At 39.3% G+C, this 17484-nt stretch overlaps 1 protein-coding gene across 2 annotated transcripts in view; it reads left to right on the top strand.

Annotated features, from left to right (window-relative positions):
• vwa5b1 (von Willebrand factor A domain containing 5B1) overlaps positions 1 to 17484 on the top strand; it is a 52087-nt gene that overhangs the window by 32761 nt on the left and 1842 nt on the right. For both annotated transcript variants that reach the window (XM_074681197.1, XM_074681198.1), the window contains 10 exons: positions 38 to 223; positions 418 to 610; positions 2826 to 3025; positions 5745 to 5973; positions 6229 to 6522; positions 8893 to 9030; positions 12000 to 12134; positions 12560 to 12631; positions 13085 to 13154; positions 15629 to 15752. In XM_074681197.1, the coding sequence (XP_074537298.1) occupies positions 38 to 223; positions 418 to 610; positions 2826 to 3025; positions 5745 to 5973; positions 6229 to 6522; positions 8893 to 9030; positions 12000 to 12134; positions 12560 to 12631; positions 13085 to 13154; positions 15629 to 15752 (1641 nt within the window). The remainder of the gene's footprint in view (positions 1 to 37; positions 224 to 417; positions 611 to 2825; positions 3026 to 5744; positions 5974 to 6228; positions 6523 to 8892; positions 9031 to 11999; positions 12135 to 12559; positions 12632 to 13084; positions 13155 to 15628; positions 15753 to 17484) is intronic.

Genomic DNA, 17484 nt, shown 5'->3' with positions numbered 1-17484 from the left:
TGTTTCTAAACCTGAAAATCCATTTTGCTCCCCTCAGATGATAAAGTCCTTGAAGAAAACCATGTCCCCCGTACTGAGTGACATTTCCATTGAATGGCTCTTTCCTGAGACCAAAGAGGTGCTGCTCTCCCCTGTGGGCAACACGTTCCTGTTCCCAGGAGACAGTCTGATCGGCTACGGCGTTGTTTGTGACACCACCCGCTATCACGCCAACCCTAAATCTGTGAGTCCAAAACATCTGCTGACACTTCACGGTCCTCTTTGTGGTGAATATTTCAGAATTGTTGTTGGATAAAAGCATGTGTCTTCCCATGGAGATTAAAGGCTAACAGTGAACACGCTTTTTAATTAAACCCGTGAACAGGCCTGTACTAAAGCACTTGTCTCAGACGTGACACCCACTTAAAATCTCAACAGGATAAACGGAGGCGATACAGCATGATGCGCTCCATCGAGTCGGCCAGCTCAGTGTTTTACCACTCCCAAGAAGAGGACCCGGTGAGGACCGGTGTGGACTCGTACAGAGACGCTCCATCTGGTCCTCTGTACGACTCCTACCAGGACTCGGTGACGGACAGCAGCCCTGCACCCACAGAGCAAGACACAGCTGGTAAAAACTAAAGCCACACTCACCACACTTCTTCGTGTAATTTCTTTTCTGTGTCACACTGTGTCTAATAATAGCTACAGCTGGATTAATAGGCTGGTCAAAGCATTCAGATGACACTGTGGGTGAACCTGGTGAACTCCTGTGTGGAGTTTTCAGTCTGTAATGAGAACAATGACTATTTCAATCAGAAAACATATCCACACAGTTACAAAAACACCACAAACAAGACCTTCTTCTTCTTGGAAGGTTCAAGCAGATAAAGTTTAATTAGCATCTTTTAGCATGGGTAATAGTGCGTTGGTGGCTAATTTAAAAAGCAATGAGGATGTGGGATGGTGTTGCGTGGACTTTTTGATCCCTGGACGACAAAACTGCCTATTAGTGTTGTTGTTAAGATGATATGTGTTGGTATTTTTCACACTTCTATCTCTTATACTTTTAAAAACATCCATTTATTTCACAGTATTTTGCCCCATTGAAATGAATTGAAGATTTCTGCTTAAAAATGCTTCAACTTTGAATAGAATAGAATAGAATAGAATAGAAAATACTTTATTTATCCCCGAGGGGAAATTCAGGAGTCACCGCAGCATTTAAGAAAACAAAAGTAAGAAAGAGTATAGAAAGTGCAAAAAGCTCCATAAGAAATTAGATGACGACATCCCGTCCACCACTCGTCCACCACTCTCCAGCCCAGCCAGTCTCCACCTCCACAGGGTCCAGGACTGAGCCTCCCCAGCAGTCTGTTCAGTCTCTGTCTCCTGGATCCTGTCTGTTCACAGCAGGCGAAGCTCCTCCGATGTGTCGCGGCGTCTGATGTCTGCTCCGTCAGCCACGTCCGTGAACAGCATGATGCCGCTGGATTAGCACAGCTAGCTCATCCATCCCCCGGAGCGAGATCCCACGTTCCCAACAATGATGGATGGAAGGACAGGTCCACGTCGTCATCTCCCAGCTCACATCCGAGAACCAGCACGTCGTCCTCACCTCCTTCTCCTCAGCTTGAGGGAAATCATCAAGCCCTACACTAGTTAGCATTGACATGCTACAGGCTGCTAACAGCTAATTTCGCATGTAAACAATGCAGCCATGGTTACATGTAGGATCTCCAGACAAACACAGGAGAAAAGTAGTAAAAAATACCGCCGAAGCCACAAAAAGTTTGGTGTCCGTGACCGACAACAATAATTAATAATTAACGAAAATGAAATAATTAACGAAATGTTAAGGATTCAGCATACCTCCATTTACAGACTTCATTCTTCCATTAAATTTTCACTGATTTGTTAAACTTTTGTCATCTTTTATAGCTTTGGGGATTTCACTTTCACACAACATGAAGTTTTGGGGTTTTACTCAAAAAACTCAGCTCTCACAGTGTGTGAAGTCATCAGTTCGAGTGAAGGGCCCTCACTCCACAAACATAAACAAGGCATCAAAACCTTCCCTAGCTTCTCCTGCTTCTGTCAAAATGCATATACAAGCAAAAGACTGTACCCCTTGGTCAGTTTATGGCCAACTGTCGGACAGCATCTAATTTTTGCTGCAATTGACTTCATTGTTCAACGTATGGTTCAGGTAACTGGTGAGGATGCCTCCTAGATGCCTCCCTGGGGAGGTAAAAGGTAAAGGTAAAAGTTTGACCACAGCCCATCTGGAATGACTGGGGAGATGGATTTTTGACCTATACTGCAGCCAGCCACCAGGGGGAGCAGTTTTTTTACAGCCTATGGTTACACTGTCTCTTGATGTTCCGTCACCATGGAAACCACACAAGAACATTCCGGAACATTGGATTACTGTGGTTGTACTACTATTTATACAACTTTTTTTCTAACACTCCTCTAACTACTTCTACTTTCACTACTTCTTCCTCCTATTCTCCTACTTCTACCACTTTTTCTGAAGAAGGTTCCTGGTTTGATTCCCTAGCTGGGCAGGAACCTTTCTGTGAAGAGTTTTTATGCTCTTTCTGTGTCTTCCTCCCATCATCGAAAAAAAGAGATCTTAATGTTGATTAGTCTCTGAACTGAAAGGGAAAAAGCAGTTAAGGTATCAGATGGATCGATGATCTGTGATGAAGGTTGTTCACAGTTTTTGTAGGTATCTCACAAAAAAACAATGCTTTTGGGATGTGAAACAGCTGTTTTTTTGTGTAATAGATGTCATCGTTCTTGCTGACGTTTTTTGTTATCATCTTGAAATTAATCCTCAGGGTTTGATTGTAAAACGTCCCCAAGAAGACGTGCATACAGCACGAACCAGATCATCGACTACAACCCGGCTAAGAAGGCCTTCACCCCCAGTGATCCCAGCTCTGTGGCGCCAAAGAACCCACTGAGGAGAGCCAAAGTCCAAGAGCTGATTGGCCAGATGAGCCCGGAGCACGAGGCCCAGTGGAGGAACGACTTCCAGGTTTGTTCTCCCTCTGAGAGCAGGAATATCCACATGATTTCTGCTTTCGTTATTAAATAGGTCAGAGGGTATTTTTGACTCTGGCTGAAGGAAAATAGACGGATGGCTTGAAATAGACAAGGTCACAAAACCACGGTTTATCATAGTACCACACATGTGGTTAAGTGCCATCTAAATAAATCATGACCTGTTATTGAAGCAAAGGCAGCAGCGTCCCACTTTGTACCATGATACAGTTATTACATGATGAATTAGGGGATAAAAGTTATTTGTATTCAGACTGCGCTGAAGAATTAACCATTCATCTGACCCTCGTCTGGACTGGGGTGAAATCAAGAGCAGACGAATGCGCTCATCTCTGTAATGAGGGACAATATTTATGAATGATAATGAGTTTGAATATTGCTCAGGGAGCGTCTGGGTAATACTAAACAGAGTTCACTGGCCTGTGAAGATATTAAATATTCCCTTTGTAAATCTAGCAGAGAAGACATCAGCGTAATTAAACTCTTCCCAATAGTTATGAATCAACATCATGACTTACTGTTTATATTTGTGTATTCCATGTAAAAATTATATTTGTAGATGAAAAGTGAAGTAATCAGAATCCAAACCAAGTTTTATCTCCCTGTAGTGTTAACGTGTTTGGTTTTTGCTGTGACTTTGGGCTGAACCCCAAGAGGCCAGTCAGGGAACTGCAGTTCTTGGCACTTTAACTGTGTTTTTTTCATTTAAGATGCCATTATCAGCACCAAATTTGGTTGTTTCTTGATGTTATAAATCCCTGGTTAATATCCTTGGTTAGGTTGGACTTTCCCAGGTCAACACAAATTCATTCTTGGCTTGTAGATAGGTCTGTAGCGATACACTAATTATGATACGATATGATATGCAATATTCAGCCAACAATACAATTTGATAAGATTCAATAAACTTGCATCATTTTCTGAAACATTTTGCAGGGACAGTGTGATTTTGGTGACATCTTGTGACTGTTCCATTTACTTGTATTAATTTAACTGAACTGAAAACTGGCTTCTTTGATGTAAAGACGATATCGAGATGGAACACCAGCGACTGGCTGACCTAATTTCTCTTCCTGCAAAGTGAATAAAGTGAGGGTTAGGGCAGCGGGCAGAATGCTGGTCAGAATAAGGGGAATTGAATGAGACTAAATGTATTAATACTGACCTAAATCAAGGAAAATTTACAGCTTTGCATACTCTTACTGGCCACTTTATTGGGTAGACCTTGCTGGTATCGGGTTGGACCCCCTTTTGCCTTCAGAACTGTCTCAATTTTTGGTGGAAACATTCCTCAGAGAGTTTGGTCCATATTAACATGATAGCATCACACAGTTGCTGCAGATTTGTCGGCTGAACATCCATGATGAGAATCTCCCGTTCCACCACATCCCAAAGGTGCTCTATTGGATTGAGATCTGGGGACTGTGGAGGACATTTGAGTACAGGGAACTCATTGTCATGTTGAAGAAAGCAGTCTGAGATGATTCCAGCTTTATGACATGGAGCGTTATCCTGCTGGAAGTAGCCATCAGAAGATGGGTACACTGTGCTCATAAAGGGATGGACATGGTCAGCAACAATACTCAGGTAGACTGTGGACTTTAAACCATGCTCAGTTGGTACTAAGGGGCCCAAAGTGAGCCAAGAAAATATCCCCCACACCATTACACCAGCAGCAGCAGCCTGAACCGTTGATACAAGGCAGGATGGATCCATGCTTTCATGTTGTTGATGCCAAATTCTGACCCTACCATCTGAATGTGGAGCAGAAATCCAGACTCATCAGACCAGGAAACATTTTTCCAATCTTCTATTGTCCAGTTTTGGTGTTGCTGTGTGAATTGTAGCCTCAGTTTCCTGTTCTTAGCTGACAGGAGGGTCACCCGGTGTGGTCTTCTGCTGCTGTAGCCCATCTGCCTCAAGGTTGGACGTGTTGTGTGTTCAGAGATGCTCTTCTGCAGACCTCGGTTGTAACCAGTGGTTATTTGAGTTACTGTTGCCTTTCTATCAGCTCCAACCAGTCTGTCCATTCTCCTCTGACCTCTGGCATCAACAACCATGCCACATTCAAAGCCCCTTAAATCACCTTTCTTCTTCTTTGAACTGCAGCAGATCGTCTTGACCATGTCTACATGCCTAAATGCATTGAGTTGCTGCCATGTGATTGGCTGATTGGTAATTTGCTTTAACGAGCAGTTGGACAGTTGTGCCTAATGAAGTGGCCAGAGAGTGTATTTTCTTCTTTTAAATGAAAAGACACTTGGCGACATCCTTGGTTCCTGAAGTCATCTTTAAAAACTCTCCAAGGGTTTGAGAGACGGCTTCTTGTTTTCATGTGCCAACAGCTCACAGAGGGTTTTTGTCCTTCTTTGTCCTCAATGTAAGGAAATTAATTTCTCATGTAGAAGTGTTGTACTTGTGTTTCTCTGTGCTTAATTAGCACATGAAACAGAAGAAGAATGGTCTTCTTCTGTGCTGTTAATTAGCAATTAGTGTCAACTAGCATTACAGGGTTTTATCACCACCTACTGATAAGGAGTGTGAATAGACCGCTGTTTGCTGTGTAGAATCGTTGTCTCAAAGCACGGTTAAGTAAGAGCTTTCATGAATAACTTGGTGTAACAAAAAAGAAGTAGAGGAGGTTTCAAACTTTATTTAAACCCAATAGCACCAGAACTTTCTTTTCCTTGCAGCCACAGCTGGCGAGCCTGTGTGCCACATCTTCCAGCGGTCAGCCGGCCAGCTGTCACCAGCCGCCCCATCAGCAGGAAGCGGACTCTGAGCCTCACTTCCATCCCCAGCCTCAGGACATCCCCCTGCCGAGCAGCGCCAGCGTGCCGCCTAAAGCTCGAAACATCGCAGGAGATGATGGATCCAGATCGTCCACTGACAGCCCATCTGTCGGCAGCACAGGAGACACAGGTGGGATCAGAACTGTGTGATTTTACAGAAAGATACTGTACGCACATTATTCAGTTTACTGTGATGTATTAAGGAAAGCTCCGTACCGGAGAACATCCTTTTAAAGTTTCTTTTTGGCGGACCAAACGCTCTAAAAAGATATGTAATGTGCAATGGCAGGAAATGGATTTCTTTATCTGAGAGCTAAATAGAAAATCAGTCAGGAGGTGAATGAGGAAAAAGACTGAGAAATCTCTTCTTCCTGTGATGTTTCAGACGGTTATGCACACCAGTTATGTCAGGCAGAAACGCCACAGGAGGCCCAAAAGTCAGATCTGGGTTCGTCCAACCAGCACAAAGGTTACTGCAAGGCCGTGGTGTCCGGACTGCTGTGTGGGAAACCGGTGAAGTGGGAGGTCGGCTTTGATATCGAGCCCTTTCTGAACGGCCGAGAACGCGAGGAAAAGGTTCACGAGGAGCTTTGGAACGAGACCTTCCACCATCTGGCCGGGCGCTCCATCATACACGACTTTGAGCATATGGCGGATAAGGAGTGTGAGATCGAACACGGTGAGCTCTCTGTGGCTGTGATTTGTTTTTGACTCCATACTGGCTGTTAAATATTCAAATATGATTAAGTAAAGCCAAATCTTTCTCAGCAAAGGATAGTTTACATATACAAAAGATATTTTCAATGCTGGTGTATGTTTAGTCTCTGATTTGCCTCCAATGTGTCGACTAGATTAACTCATAATGTTATAAAAATTAGCGCCATAAAGTATCATGCTTTTGTGCTTGATTGTAACCTTACAAATCTTCTTTATATTTTGATATCTTAACATGGGGCTTTATGGCGAACAACTCAGTTTTGGAGCCAGCCTCTAGTGTTTATTTGATGAATTGCAGCTTTAGGCACTTAATCACTACCCTTCTTGTTGACGGTAGGCTCACTTACATAAAGACTTCAAAGGCAGGCAGTTTATTTTAACCTTTTTTTTTGCAAGACGACTTAAAATTATCTAAAAGTTGCTTTGTCTTTTTTACTCAGGTGATACAAAACAACCAGCTAGAAATTATTGAAGATAAAAACACAGCAACAGTATTGAAATTATATCAGTTATGCCAGTTGTTGAACCAGTCAAAAACAAAGAAAATCTCATGCAAAGTTTCACAAAACATAATTGATTTGTGGTTATTTTTGATTAATGAAGGACTACCATGTGTTTTGATTTTATTTGACTTTTCGTTATATTGATCAAGATAAACATCATTTGCCTCTTTAAACACATTTGAACTTATAGTTATAGGCCCACAGTTTGTGGTTTTTGAGCCAAACATGGAGATAACAAGCACAATTTCAGCCCTATTTGTTATTGATTGGGGTACCTTTGAAGCTACAACTTAAAGCAATAGTTCAATAAAACTCGGGTGTTATTATTTTGGAATCAGAATCTGTAATACTTTATTATCCCGTGGGTGAATTCAGCCACTATGCTACACAATGAAGTAAAAATGCTAATATCTCGGGTGCTCTGTTTACAGTCAGGCTTGGACAGTGTAGGTTTAAAGGAAGGAGGATGTAAACAGTCTCCAGTGTGATACGATGAGACATAATTGATTAGATGAGATGAGCTGAAATTCAATGAGATGAGATATGGGATGAGATACACCCGATAAGATAGGATAAGATGAGATGAGATGAGACACCACTGCTAAGTAGTGAGATGCAACACAACTGATAGGATGAGATGAGATAAAATAAAATGAGATGAACTATAAGATGAGATAATAAATGAGAAACAACTGTTAAGATGTGATGAAGTAAGATGAGATTAGACATGGCTGATAAAAAGTGATGAGATGAGACACAACTAATATTTTGAGATTAGATAAGATGAAATGAAATGAGATGAGAAATAAGATGAGATACAACTGATAGGATGTGATGAAGGAAGAAGAGATGAAACACAACTAATAGGATTAAATTAGACAAGGCGAAATGAGATGAGATTTTTGATGAGATACAATTGATAAGATGTGATGAGATGAGATAAGACACAGCTGATGTGGTTAGATAAGATGAAATGAAACGAGATGAGATATTAGATGAGATACACCTGATAAGATTTGATACAATAAGACGAGATTAGACATGGCTGATAAGAAGTGATGAGATGAGACAACTGATTGTTTGAGATTAGATAAGATCAAATAAAATGAGATGAGATACTAGATAAGATACAACTGATAGGTTGAGATTAGATCCGATGAAATGCAATGAGATTTGATATGAGATCTGAGATGAGCTATGGCTGATGAGATAAGAGATGTCTGACAAAATGCATAAAATGCACAACATTTAACATATGTAACATATGACAATGAGTACCTTCATATAACATATGAGATCTGTACAAAGGTTAAAAAAGTCAGCACACAAAAATTTCCTTTCTCAACACTTGTGTACTGACTACTTTAACCTTAAAACAGCCTTTTTTAGCTGTGAATCTTTAATAGTTTTAGTTGCAGGGTGCTCCTTTTTGCCTTTTGAGAACATAAGAGATCTTTCAGAACAGGTAGCGTGGTAATTAATTAACATATTTGTATGTTTGAAACTAAAGCTCAGAGAAAGTCATCCTAAGATCACCTCAAAATCTAGAAGCAGCTCTGTCTGTGTGCTTTTGTTTTTCCAGACACTGTGAGCTGTGTAAACTGTGATCCAGCTGCAGTTTATTTGACATGTGATCCCCTTTTCTAAACATGTGTTTTAACTCAACCTCAAGCTGTGTTTAAGTATGGTTATATGTTGAACATGTGACTCATACATGAATTATGTATATTTTCATGTTTGGTTTTCACCATATGATGCAAGGTTATGTTATACAGCATTATATAATCTGTGACTGTTCTGCAGTAATTTACAATTTGTCACATCCATAGGCTCCGGCAGGAAGTACCAGCTGTACGCCATCCACACCAGCAAGAGCTGCAATATCCTGAGCAAATACACAGCCTTCATTCCCATTGACCTGGACACTAATGAGTACCTGCCGACGTGTATTGAGTACATGAATCCCAGTAAGTCCAAAGTGTTGATGTCCTTCGACTGTTTAAGCTCTGCTCTTTTTTCATATTTGAACAAAAATGCCAGGGTCATCTTTTTTTCTGTTTGTTGTTTTTGTAGTTGTAAACCACAGGGATATGAAGTGTTTGGGACAGCATGCTAATGTGTCACTGAGGTTACTCTATCTTTAAAAAAGGATCTTTAGAAGTAAAACTTTTAATGGCTTTTTTGGCCAAAATTTTGTTTTAACATGGATCCAACTCTTTCCGTTAGAAAGCAGAAGCTACTCGCAACAGTGTTGAAAAACTGACCAGTGTTTTCAGGAAAAACTGCTGTACCTTTGAATGCTGCCAGCTTTGATTATCAATATCATCTAAAGTAAAATAAATCCTAACTTTGGAAAAAAAAGAGCACCAGCTTGAGCAAAATGTAATTGCGACACCACAGTGGAAAAAAAATAAAATAAATGTTTTTCACGGATTCCTCACCCTTCAGCTGGGAGTAAACACTTCTTGTAGTATCTGCATCACTTGAAGTTTGCCTGGCATCACTGGAGACTGCTCCCTGCTCCAGGCAAAGATGCAAATTAGCATTTTTGCCAAAAAGTTTCAGTGTGGCCAACTTTGGATTTTTTTTCCCAACAGTATTACTCAAGACAGACTCTCCAGTCGCTCTGGTTTTACAACCAAACCTGTTTCCACATACTCAGACCAAACTTAGTCTTCTTTTTTTTCAATCCTAAACACTTTCAAAAAAATGAGCAATATTTATACATATATTACAAAATATGGGCAGTGAGATGAGATGAGATGATATAAAAACAACTGAAAAGATAAGCTGAGATAAAAAATAGACCCTTAACTAATGAGATGCAATGTGATTCAATTTAAAGGATAAGGTGAGATAAAGGGAGATGAGGTACCACAGATAAGATGAGATATGACACAACTGATAAAATTAGATTACAAAAGATGAAATGAAAAAATTATCAATACTTTATTACACCATATGGGCAGTAAGATGAGATGAGTTGAAGTAAAATACAACTAATGAGATGAGATGAGACACAAGTGAAAAGATAAGATGAGATGAAAAAAACAACTAATGGGATGAGATGTGATTCAGTTTACAGGATAAGGTGAGGTGAAGGGAGATGAGATACCACAGATAGGGCGAGGTTGAGATGAGATGTAGCACCACTGATAAGATGAGATATAATACAACGGATAAGATGAGATTTCGTAAAATGAAAAGAAATGAGTTGAGACATTAGATGAGATACAACTGATATGACGCAATGAGAAAAGATGAGACGAGACATGACTTATAAAAAGTGATAAGATGAGGCACAACTGATAGGATGAGATGAGATAAGATGAAACAAAATTAGATGAGATGTAGAATGAGGTACAACTGTTAGATACAATGAGAAAAGGTGAGATGAGACACAGCTGATAAGTGATACGATAAGACACAACTAATAGGATGAGATAAGATGAAAAAAAATGAGATGAGATGTGTGATGAGGTACAACTGTTCGATACAATGAGATAAGATGAGATGAGACACAGCTGATATGATCAGATGAGATAAGATGAAACAAAATGAGATGAAATATGGGATGAGGTACAACTGTAAGATATAATGAGAAAAGGTGAGATGAGAAACAGCTGATAAGTGGTAAGATAAGACACAACTAATAGGTTCAGATGAGATAAAAAGAAAGAAATGAGATGAGATGTGGGATGAGTTACAACTGTAAGATACAATGAGATGAGATAAGACACAACTAATAGGATCAGATGAGATAAGATGACACAAAATGAGATGAGATGTGGGATGCGGTACAACTGTAAGATACAATGAGATGAGATAAGATGAGATAAGATGAGACACAGCTGATTAGTGGTAAGATGAGACACAACTAATAGGATCAGATGAGATAAGATGAAACAAAATGAGATGAGATGTAGAATGAGGTACAACTGTTAGATACAATAAGATGAGATAAGACGAGACACAACTGATATGATCAGATGAGATAAGATGAAACAAAATGAGATGAGATATGGGATGAGGTACATCTATAAGATACAATGAGATAAGATGAGATGAGACACAGCTGATAAAAAGTGATAAAATGAGACACAACTAATAGGTTGAGATGAGATAAGATGAAATGAGATGAGTATTGAGATGGGATATGACTGATGAGATGAGATGGGATGAGACTGATAAGAAGTGTTGAGATGAGCTATAATTGATAGAATAGATGATGAGATAAGGTGCAAATGAGATATGGCAGATTAAATATGATGAGATGTTGATATTTATCTGATATGACATGATGATATGAGAAAGTTGAGATGTTGTCGTGTCTTTTCTGGATGTTGAATCAGGGCCTGAGGCTTCCTGTGGGCCGGGTCTGGGTGTTCCTGTGTACATCATGTTGATAGGTTGTTCTTTTTCGGGCTATGGGAGCTTTTTCCCCTGGTACATATTTGGGAGGTTTATGATTTTGTGTTTGTAATGTATAATGGAGTCACATTTGGAGGTCAGAAATTGGAAAAATGTAAACCTGTAAAGTTGGCTCAGACGCTCTTATTATTGTTTTCATAATCATTATTTTAACTAGCAGTGTTATAATTCAGTGAGCTGTTACTTGGCTCGTGTTCAGCTCCCTCACCTGTTCTGGGTGTCCTTTGGGCATTTTTGCAGTCAAGGCATGCACCTCAAACCACCTGAGCATGTAAACCGACTCGTCGAGACTGTGAAGGGCAGAGATTTTTATGTTTCTGTTTACTCATAGTCTGAAAAGAGAGACAGACAGCTGGCTGTTCTTCAACAAAACTCCTCCACAATGAGATAAGATGGTATGGAGTGAAATGTTATGCACAGTGCTGGGTTGAGATGAAATGCAGTGTTATGGTATCTTATGCAGAGGTATGAGATGAGATGAGATAAACTTACATTTTGTTTTCAGGCGAGTGTCTGAAAAGGGGCTCACACTCCAGCTCTCGGTCAGGAAGCAGGAAGAACAGAGGCTACTCCATCGGTCTGGGTCGCTCTCAGTCTGGAGGGATGTCAGAGGAGGTCGAAGACGCTCTGCCGCATAACAGTGAGTTTGATTTTTAATACATTTTCATATCAGACTGAGGGAAACACAGAGCTGCAGGAAAACCTTTCCTCATAGAGATGGTGATAAAGGATTCATGTTTTATACATTTTTCTTTATTCAAATCCTGTTTTATTCAGAAAAGAAAGGTTGTAGCCTGCTTCTCTGGGCTTAGGCCATGATATTTGAAAGGAAGTGCTTTGAGAGCTGGAAGCTGCTTTATATTAAAGGATATCAACCTCACAGGGCTTGAGATTCTGAATTGGAGTCAAGAGTGTTGCAGATAGAGAGGGTTAAGGCCGAGTGGTTCATGAGCACCTGCATAAAAACAGCAAAAGATCAGAAAATCACAAATTTTCATCAAGATTTTCACTTTTTATTCATATTTCTTGCTTCCTGTTTCCTGATTGTAACTGGTTTCCACCCAGATGGAGATGATGTTGCTTCTCCATGCAGCACCCCCTCCTCGTCCGGCTGGGAGAGATGCAGCTTCACTGAATGTAAGTAAATGCAACACGTGACTCTGTCTGTAAATTGGCTTAACTCGTATATTTTCCTGCACAAAAACCTTTGAAGTTAACTTCTGAGTGTGAAACAGGAGGTTATCGTCGCTTAAGTGTCTTTTCTAGAACGTGATGACAGATATCGACACAGCTCTGTGGCTTGTGTCGACAAAAGCTGTCTAGACCTTTAAATTAAAAAGATAATGAGCAGACTGTAACGACACAGACACACCAACAAGGAGGGTTGTTTCACCTGCAGAGGAGAGATCGCTGCTGGAGTTTATGACCTCTCCTGCCTTTAGTTCATCTCAGTGGGTGTGTTTCACTCCTTTATTGTGAGCCACATGTTGAGAACTAAATAGAAGTGTCAGGAAATGCCACCGCCTCTTTATTTCTGCCTCTCCTGTCTTTGTGTAACTCTGCGTCTCTCTCCGCATGTCTGTCTCAAAGTCTCTCAAAGGAGTTCGTCTGTGTCGTCCGACCAATCACAGAAAACAGTGGAGAGCCTTTTTTCTGCCAGGTGGGTGTTTGTCGACCGTCTGGCTCCGAGAATGGGCTTCGGCTGCGCTTCCTGCGGCTGCATTAGCAAACACGAGGGCTTCAGACGGATTATTTCAATATTTAACTGCTGCTTAAAAGAAGCAGGGGATCTGTTTTACTTCACCGTGTTTCATTTCTGACCAGTGCTGCTTTTTGAGAAGCTGCGACCGCATTAAAGGTGAACGGTTATTCCATTTCATCCTCTCCATGAGGCTGTTACTAAAACAGGAGGCGTGAAAAACAAGCTCCACAGAAAGGAAGCGAGGCGCCGTAATGAATGCTGGATAATGGCTCACATTTGGAGTCTTACCTGAGAGGCATTCACAGCGGTGCACTTAGGGGTTATTGACTAAAGGATCAGGGATAGTTTCAATAAAAAGTGAAGAGAGGAAACTTTTGATAGAAATTTATCTCATTTACACAGCAGCCGTCTTCTGTGATGGAGGAGTCAGGCCAGAGTAAAAAAAAGCAAAGTTAATTTACCAGATAAATTTCATAAATTAATGTGAATGAAGTCATAAATTTATAGGATTAATCTCATACATTTACAGGAATAAAATCATAAATTTGTAGAAATTTAATCATAAATTTAAAGGAACAAAGTGAAACATTTTCAAGGAAAAAGCCATGAATTTATATGAATTCTCTCATAGATTAAGGGAATTAAATTCATAAATTAATAGTAATAAAGTCATTAATAAACGAAAATAAAGTCACACATTTATATGAATTAAATCATAAAAATAAAGTAATAAAGTTGTACATTTACAAGGAAAATGCCATAAATTTATAACGTTGATTTTATATAAAAAAAAAAAATAAAGTCATAAATTTATAGAAAATGAATTATAAATTTAAAGGAAAAAAGTCTTAAATTAATTACAGAAAAAAATACATTCTTGAAATTAATTCTCTTAATTTATAGAATTAATCTCCTAAATTTAAAGAATTAAATACATAAATTTATAGAAAAAATGTCATAACTTTTACTTGGAAAAAAGCCATGCCTTATTAAGATTAATCATATAAAATTGAAGGAATAAAGTCATAAATTTTAAGGAATTAAATCATAAATTTAAAGACAGAAAGTTATATATGTATGAGAAAAAGCCATAAATTTAGAGAAGTTAAATCAATACATTTATAAGAAAAAATCATACATATATAAGGGTAATCTTTTAGATTTATGAGAATAAAGTCATGGATTTTTAAGAATCAAATCATACATTTTAGAGAATAAAGTCATAATTTTATGACAGAAAAAAAAATAATTCCTGAGATTTATTTCCTTGCATTGGCCTCCATGAAGAGCCGACTCTTGTTCAACATGTTATTTGGCTGCAGGTCCTGCCATTGAGTGAAAAAGAAAGGGACTCTGTGGATTGTATAGAGTTAGGTAATTCATTCCACCATTTGGGAACAACCGAGGAGAAGAGTCTGGCTCGAGATTCAGAGCCGTGCTGGGCTCCAGGTGTCTCTATTCTCATAAATTTATTGAATTAATCTTGTAAATTTATGTCTTTAGAGAAATTACTTCTTTTTTTTTTTTACTTTGCCCTTATGCCCCGTCTCAGTCCTCCTCTGCTCTCATCCTGCTGTAAAAACATCCTGACACATTTCCCCACATCGCCCCCTAATGGAGAACATTTTCCTTGGTCAGAAGCAGAGTAAGCTGATGTATACGCAACATGTAACGCTGCAGAAAACTAACCACTGATCATCTGGTATTAAGGGAGAATTGAGGGACAGGTGAGGAACACAAACCTAAACAATAACTCCAGCTGTAGGTGAGTCATTTTGACGTATCGATCCAGGAAAACTAACTCTAAAAGTTTGGTAGATTAAAAAACAGATCAGGGAGTGTGAAAGTCTCAGAGCACTCTCCTTTAAGAGTCGTATTACCCAGATATTAAAACAGGAAAGTCCCCGGACACAAAGACACAGCCCCACATCACAGCAGAGTGTTAATGTGCTCACAGCATTAGAGATGAATTAAAGCTGAGGGCAGAGGAGCTGTCATTAGCTCTGGAGTCAACTGCTCATAAACTACAGATGAAAAGAAAATTGGTCCCTAAAGTTATCACAATTCATCCTGTGAGGGGAATGAACGTCAGGACCAAATGTCACAGCAATCCATCCAGCGCTCGTCTGGACAGGAGGCTCAGAGCCTCATGACCTGGCTCTGAGGAGAGTGCTGGGATCAGCAGAGTCATTCAGAGTCATCCTCAGGGCACCCTGAATGTCTGGACCACATCATGGGGAGGCGATCTGTACGTCAGGTATATTTTAGTCCTGACCCCAGTGACGGATGGACCAGCATCGTATCAGCCTGAGTCATTCTGCGACTGAAGCTGAAGTTCTTCCTGTTTCTGACTTTTGTTATCATAAAGTCTTCAGAGTTTGTTCTCCACTTCCTGTTCTCTGATGTCTCCGTCTTCCCCTCCTCTCCTGAAGGCTGGCCCTCAGCAGGACTCGTCTCCTGACCCGAGCCGCCAAAGGATTCATGTGCCGATCCCACAGCAAGTCTGGGGATTCGATCGGAGAGAGCGACAACGAGAACAAGGATTACATCCCTCTGGTGGGTAACCGACCAATCCTGTGAGAGCTCTGAGAGGGCAAATGAGAACAGACGGACGATTCGTTGTTAAGGAGGAAGTCGTTACTTGAACATCATTCCTTTCTGTTTTTCTTTCAAGGATTTCTTCACTTCATCTTTCTTCTCTTTGTCTCCTTGTTCTTTGATTTGTATTTTTTTCAGTCTTTCAGCTTTTTCTTTTGATAATTTTTCTCTTTCAGGTGTTTTCTCTTTCTTCTTTTCCCCTTTAGCATTCCTCTTTTTTCTTCTTTCATTTTTCTCTTTTGTTTTTTCCTTTGTTTTTCCTACTGTAATATTTATTTCATTATATTTGATTATTTTATTCTCCCTCTTACTTTCCTTCCCGCTCTTTCTTTCTGTCTTTCTTTCTTTCTTCTTTCTTTCTTTCTTCTTAATTTTGACTTTTCTTTCTTTCTTTTTTCTAATTTTTCCTTTTTTTTCTTTCTACCTTTTCTTTCTTTTTTCTTTCTTTTTTCTTTCTTTTTTCTTAATTTTCTTTCTTTCTTTCTTTCTTTCTTTCTTTCTTTCTTTCTTTCTTTCTTTCTTTCTTTCTTTCCATCCTTCATTTGACCTTTTTTCTTTCTTCTTTCCTTAATTTTTTCCCTCTTTTCTTTCTTTTCTTTATTTTGTATTTTTTTCTTTCTTTTTCTTTCTTTCTTTCTTTCTCTCTTGTTTTTTTGTCCAGTCTCTTTTCCTTAATTCTAATTGTTCCTCTCCTCTTTCCTTTTCTTGCTTTTTTCGTTCTTTTGTCTTTCTCTAACTTTTTCTCACTTTATCCCCTTTTTATTGTCTTTCTTGTATTTTTCTTCTCTCTGTTTCTCTCTTTCCTCTCTCATTTGCTTCTTTTCTTCTTTGTTCATTCCTTTTTTATTCTTCCTGTTTTGCCTCATCATTTTTCTGTTCTGCTTCTTTTTTTTTCTCTTTTTCTTTTTTTTCATTTCCTTTTTTTCATCTTTTTCTCCTGCTTCCATCTGTTCTTTTTTAACCTTACTCTAATTGTCACTTCTTTGTTTGTATTTTTCTTTGTTTTTGTTTTTTTTTCTCTTTCCTTCTTTATTCTCTTTTTTCTCTTTAGCCTCTCTACTTTTTCTTTCCTCCTTTTTTTTAAAAAAAAACAAAACATTTTTTCTTCCTTTGCTTTTTTTCATTGTTTTCTTTTATTTGCATCTTTTCCTCCTGCTTCCCTTTGTCCTTTTGATTATCACTTCTTTTTCTTCAGTCTTATTCCTTATTTGTTTCTTTCTCTTCCTCCTTTCCTCTTGTTGAGCTGACTAAAGAAGTTGTATTTTTGTCACATTTAAAATGATCAAAATCTCCAGATTCCTGATGTTTGAAAAGTCACAGTCATGTGACCAGTGATAAAGTGGGTAAAAATATTAACTGTAATTCAAACAGTTTCACTGTTTTATCGCTCAGACAAACTTTGCTCCTTCTTTAAACCAGCAGGACTTTGATGGACCCTGTAATCATGTCGCTCAGACCACATCGAGTGTTTTCATCACGTTTCAGACTCAGTGGAAAGAAACAAACCTGTCAACATTAACCGGAGCAGCTCTCAGAATGATTTTCTTGACTTTAGCAGCAGCAGCAGCAGCAGCAGCAGCAGAGGGAACAGCGGGCGGTTAATTCACGCCCTGGCGTTGATTGGAGCCCCGCTGCTGATTGGAGGAGGACAAAAGCTTTTGTTGTTGTCATGAATCAAATGATGTGAAAT

Source organism: Halichoeres trimaculatus, unplaced genomic scaffold (genome assembly GCF_033239565.1).
Source record: "Halichoeres trimaculatus isolate MK-OKI-2021-1 unplaced genomic scaffold, fHalTri1.1 fHalTri1_scaffold_11, whole genome shotgun sequence".
In the NCBI taxonomy this organism is placed as follows: Eukaryota; Metazoa; Chordata; class Actinopteri; order Labriformes; family Labridae; genus Halichoeres; species Halichoeres trimaculatus.
Note: the sequence above shows the minus strand (reverse complement) of the source record. Positions and strands in the feature narration are given on the sequence as shown.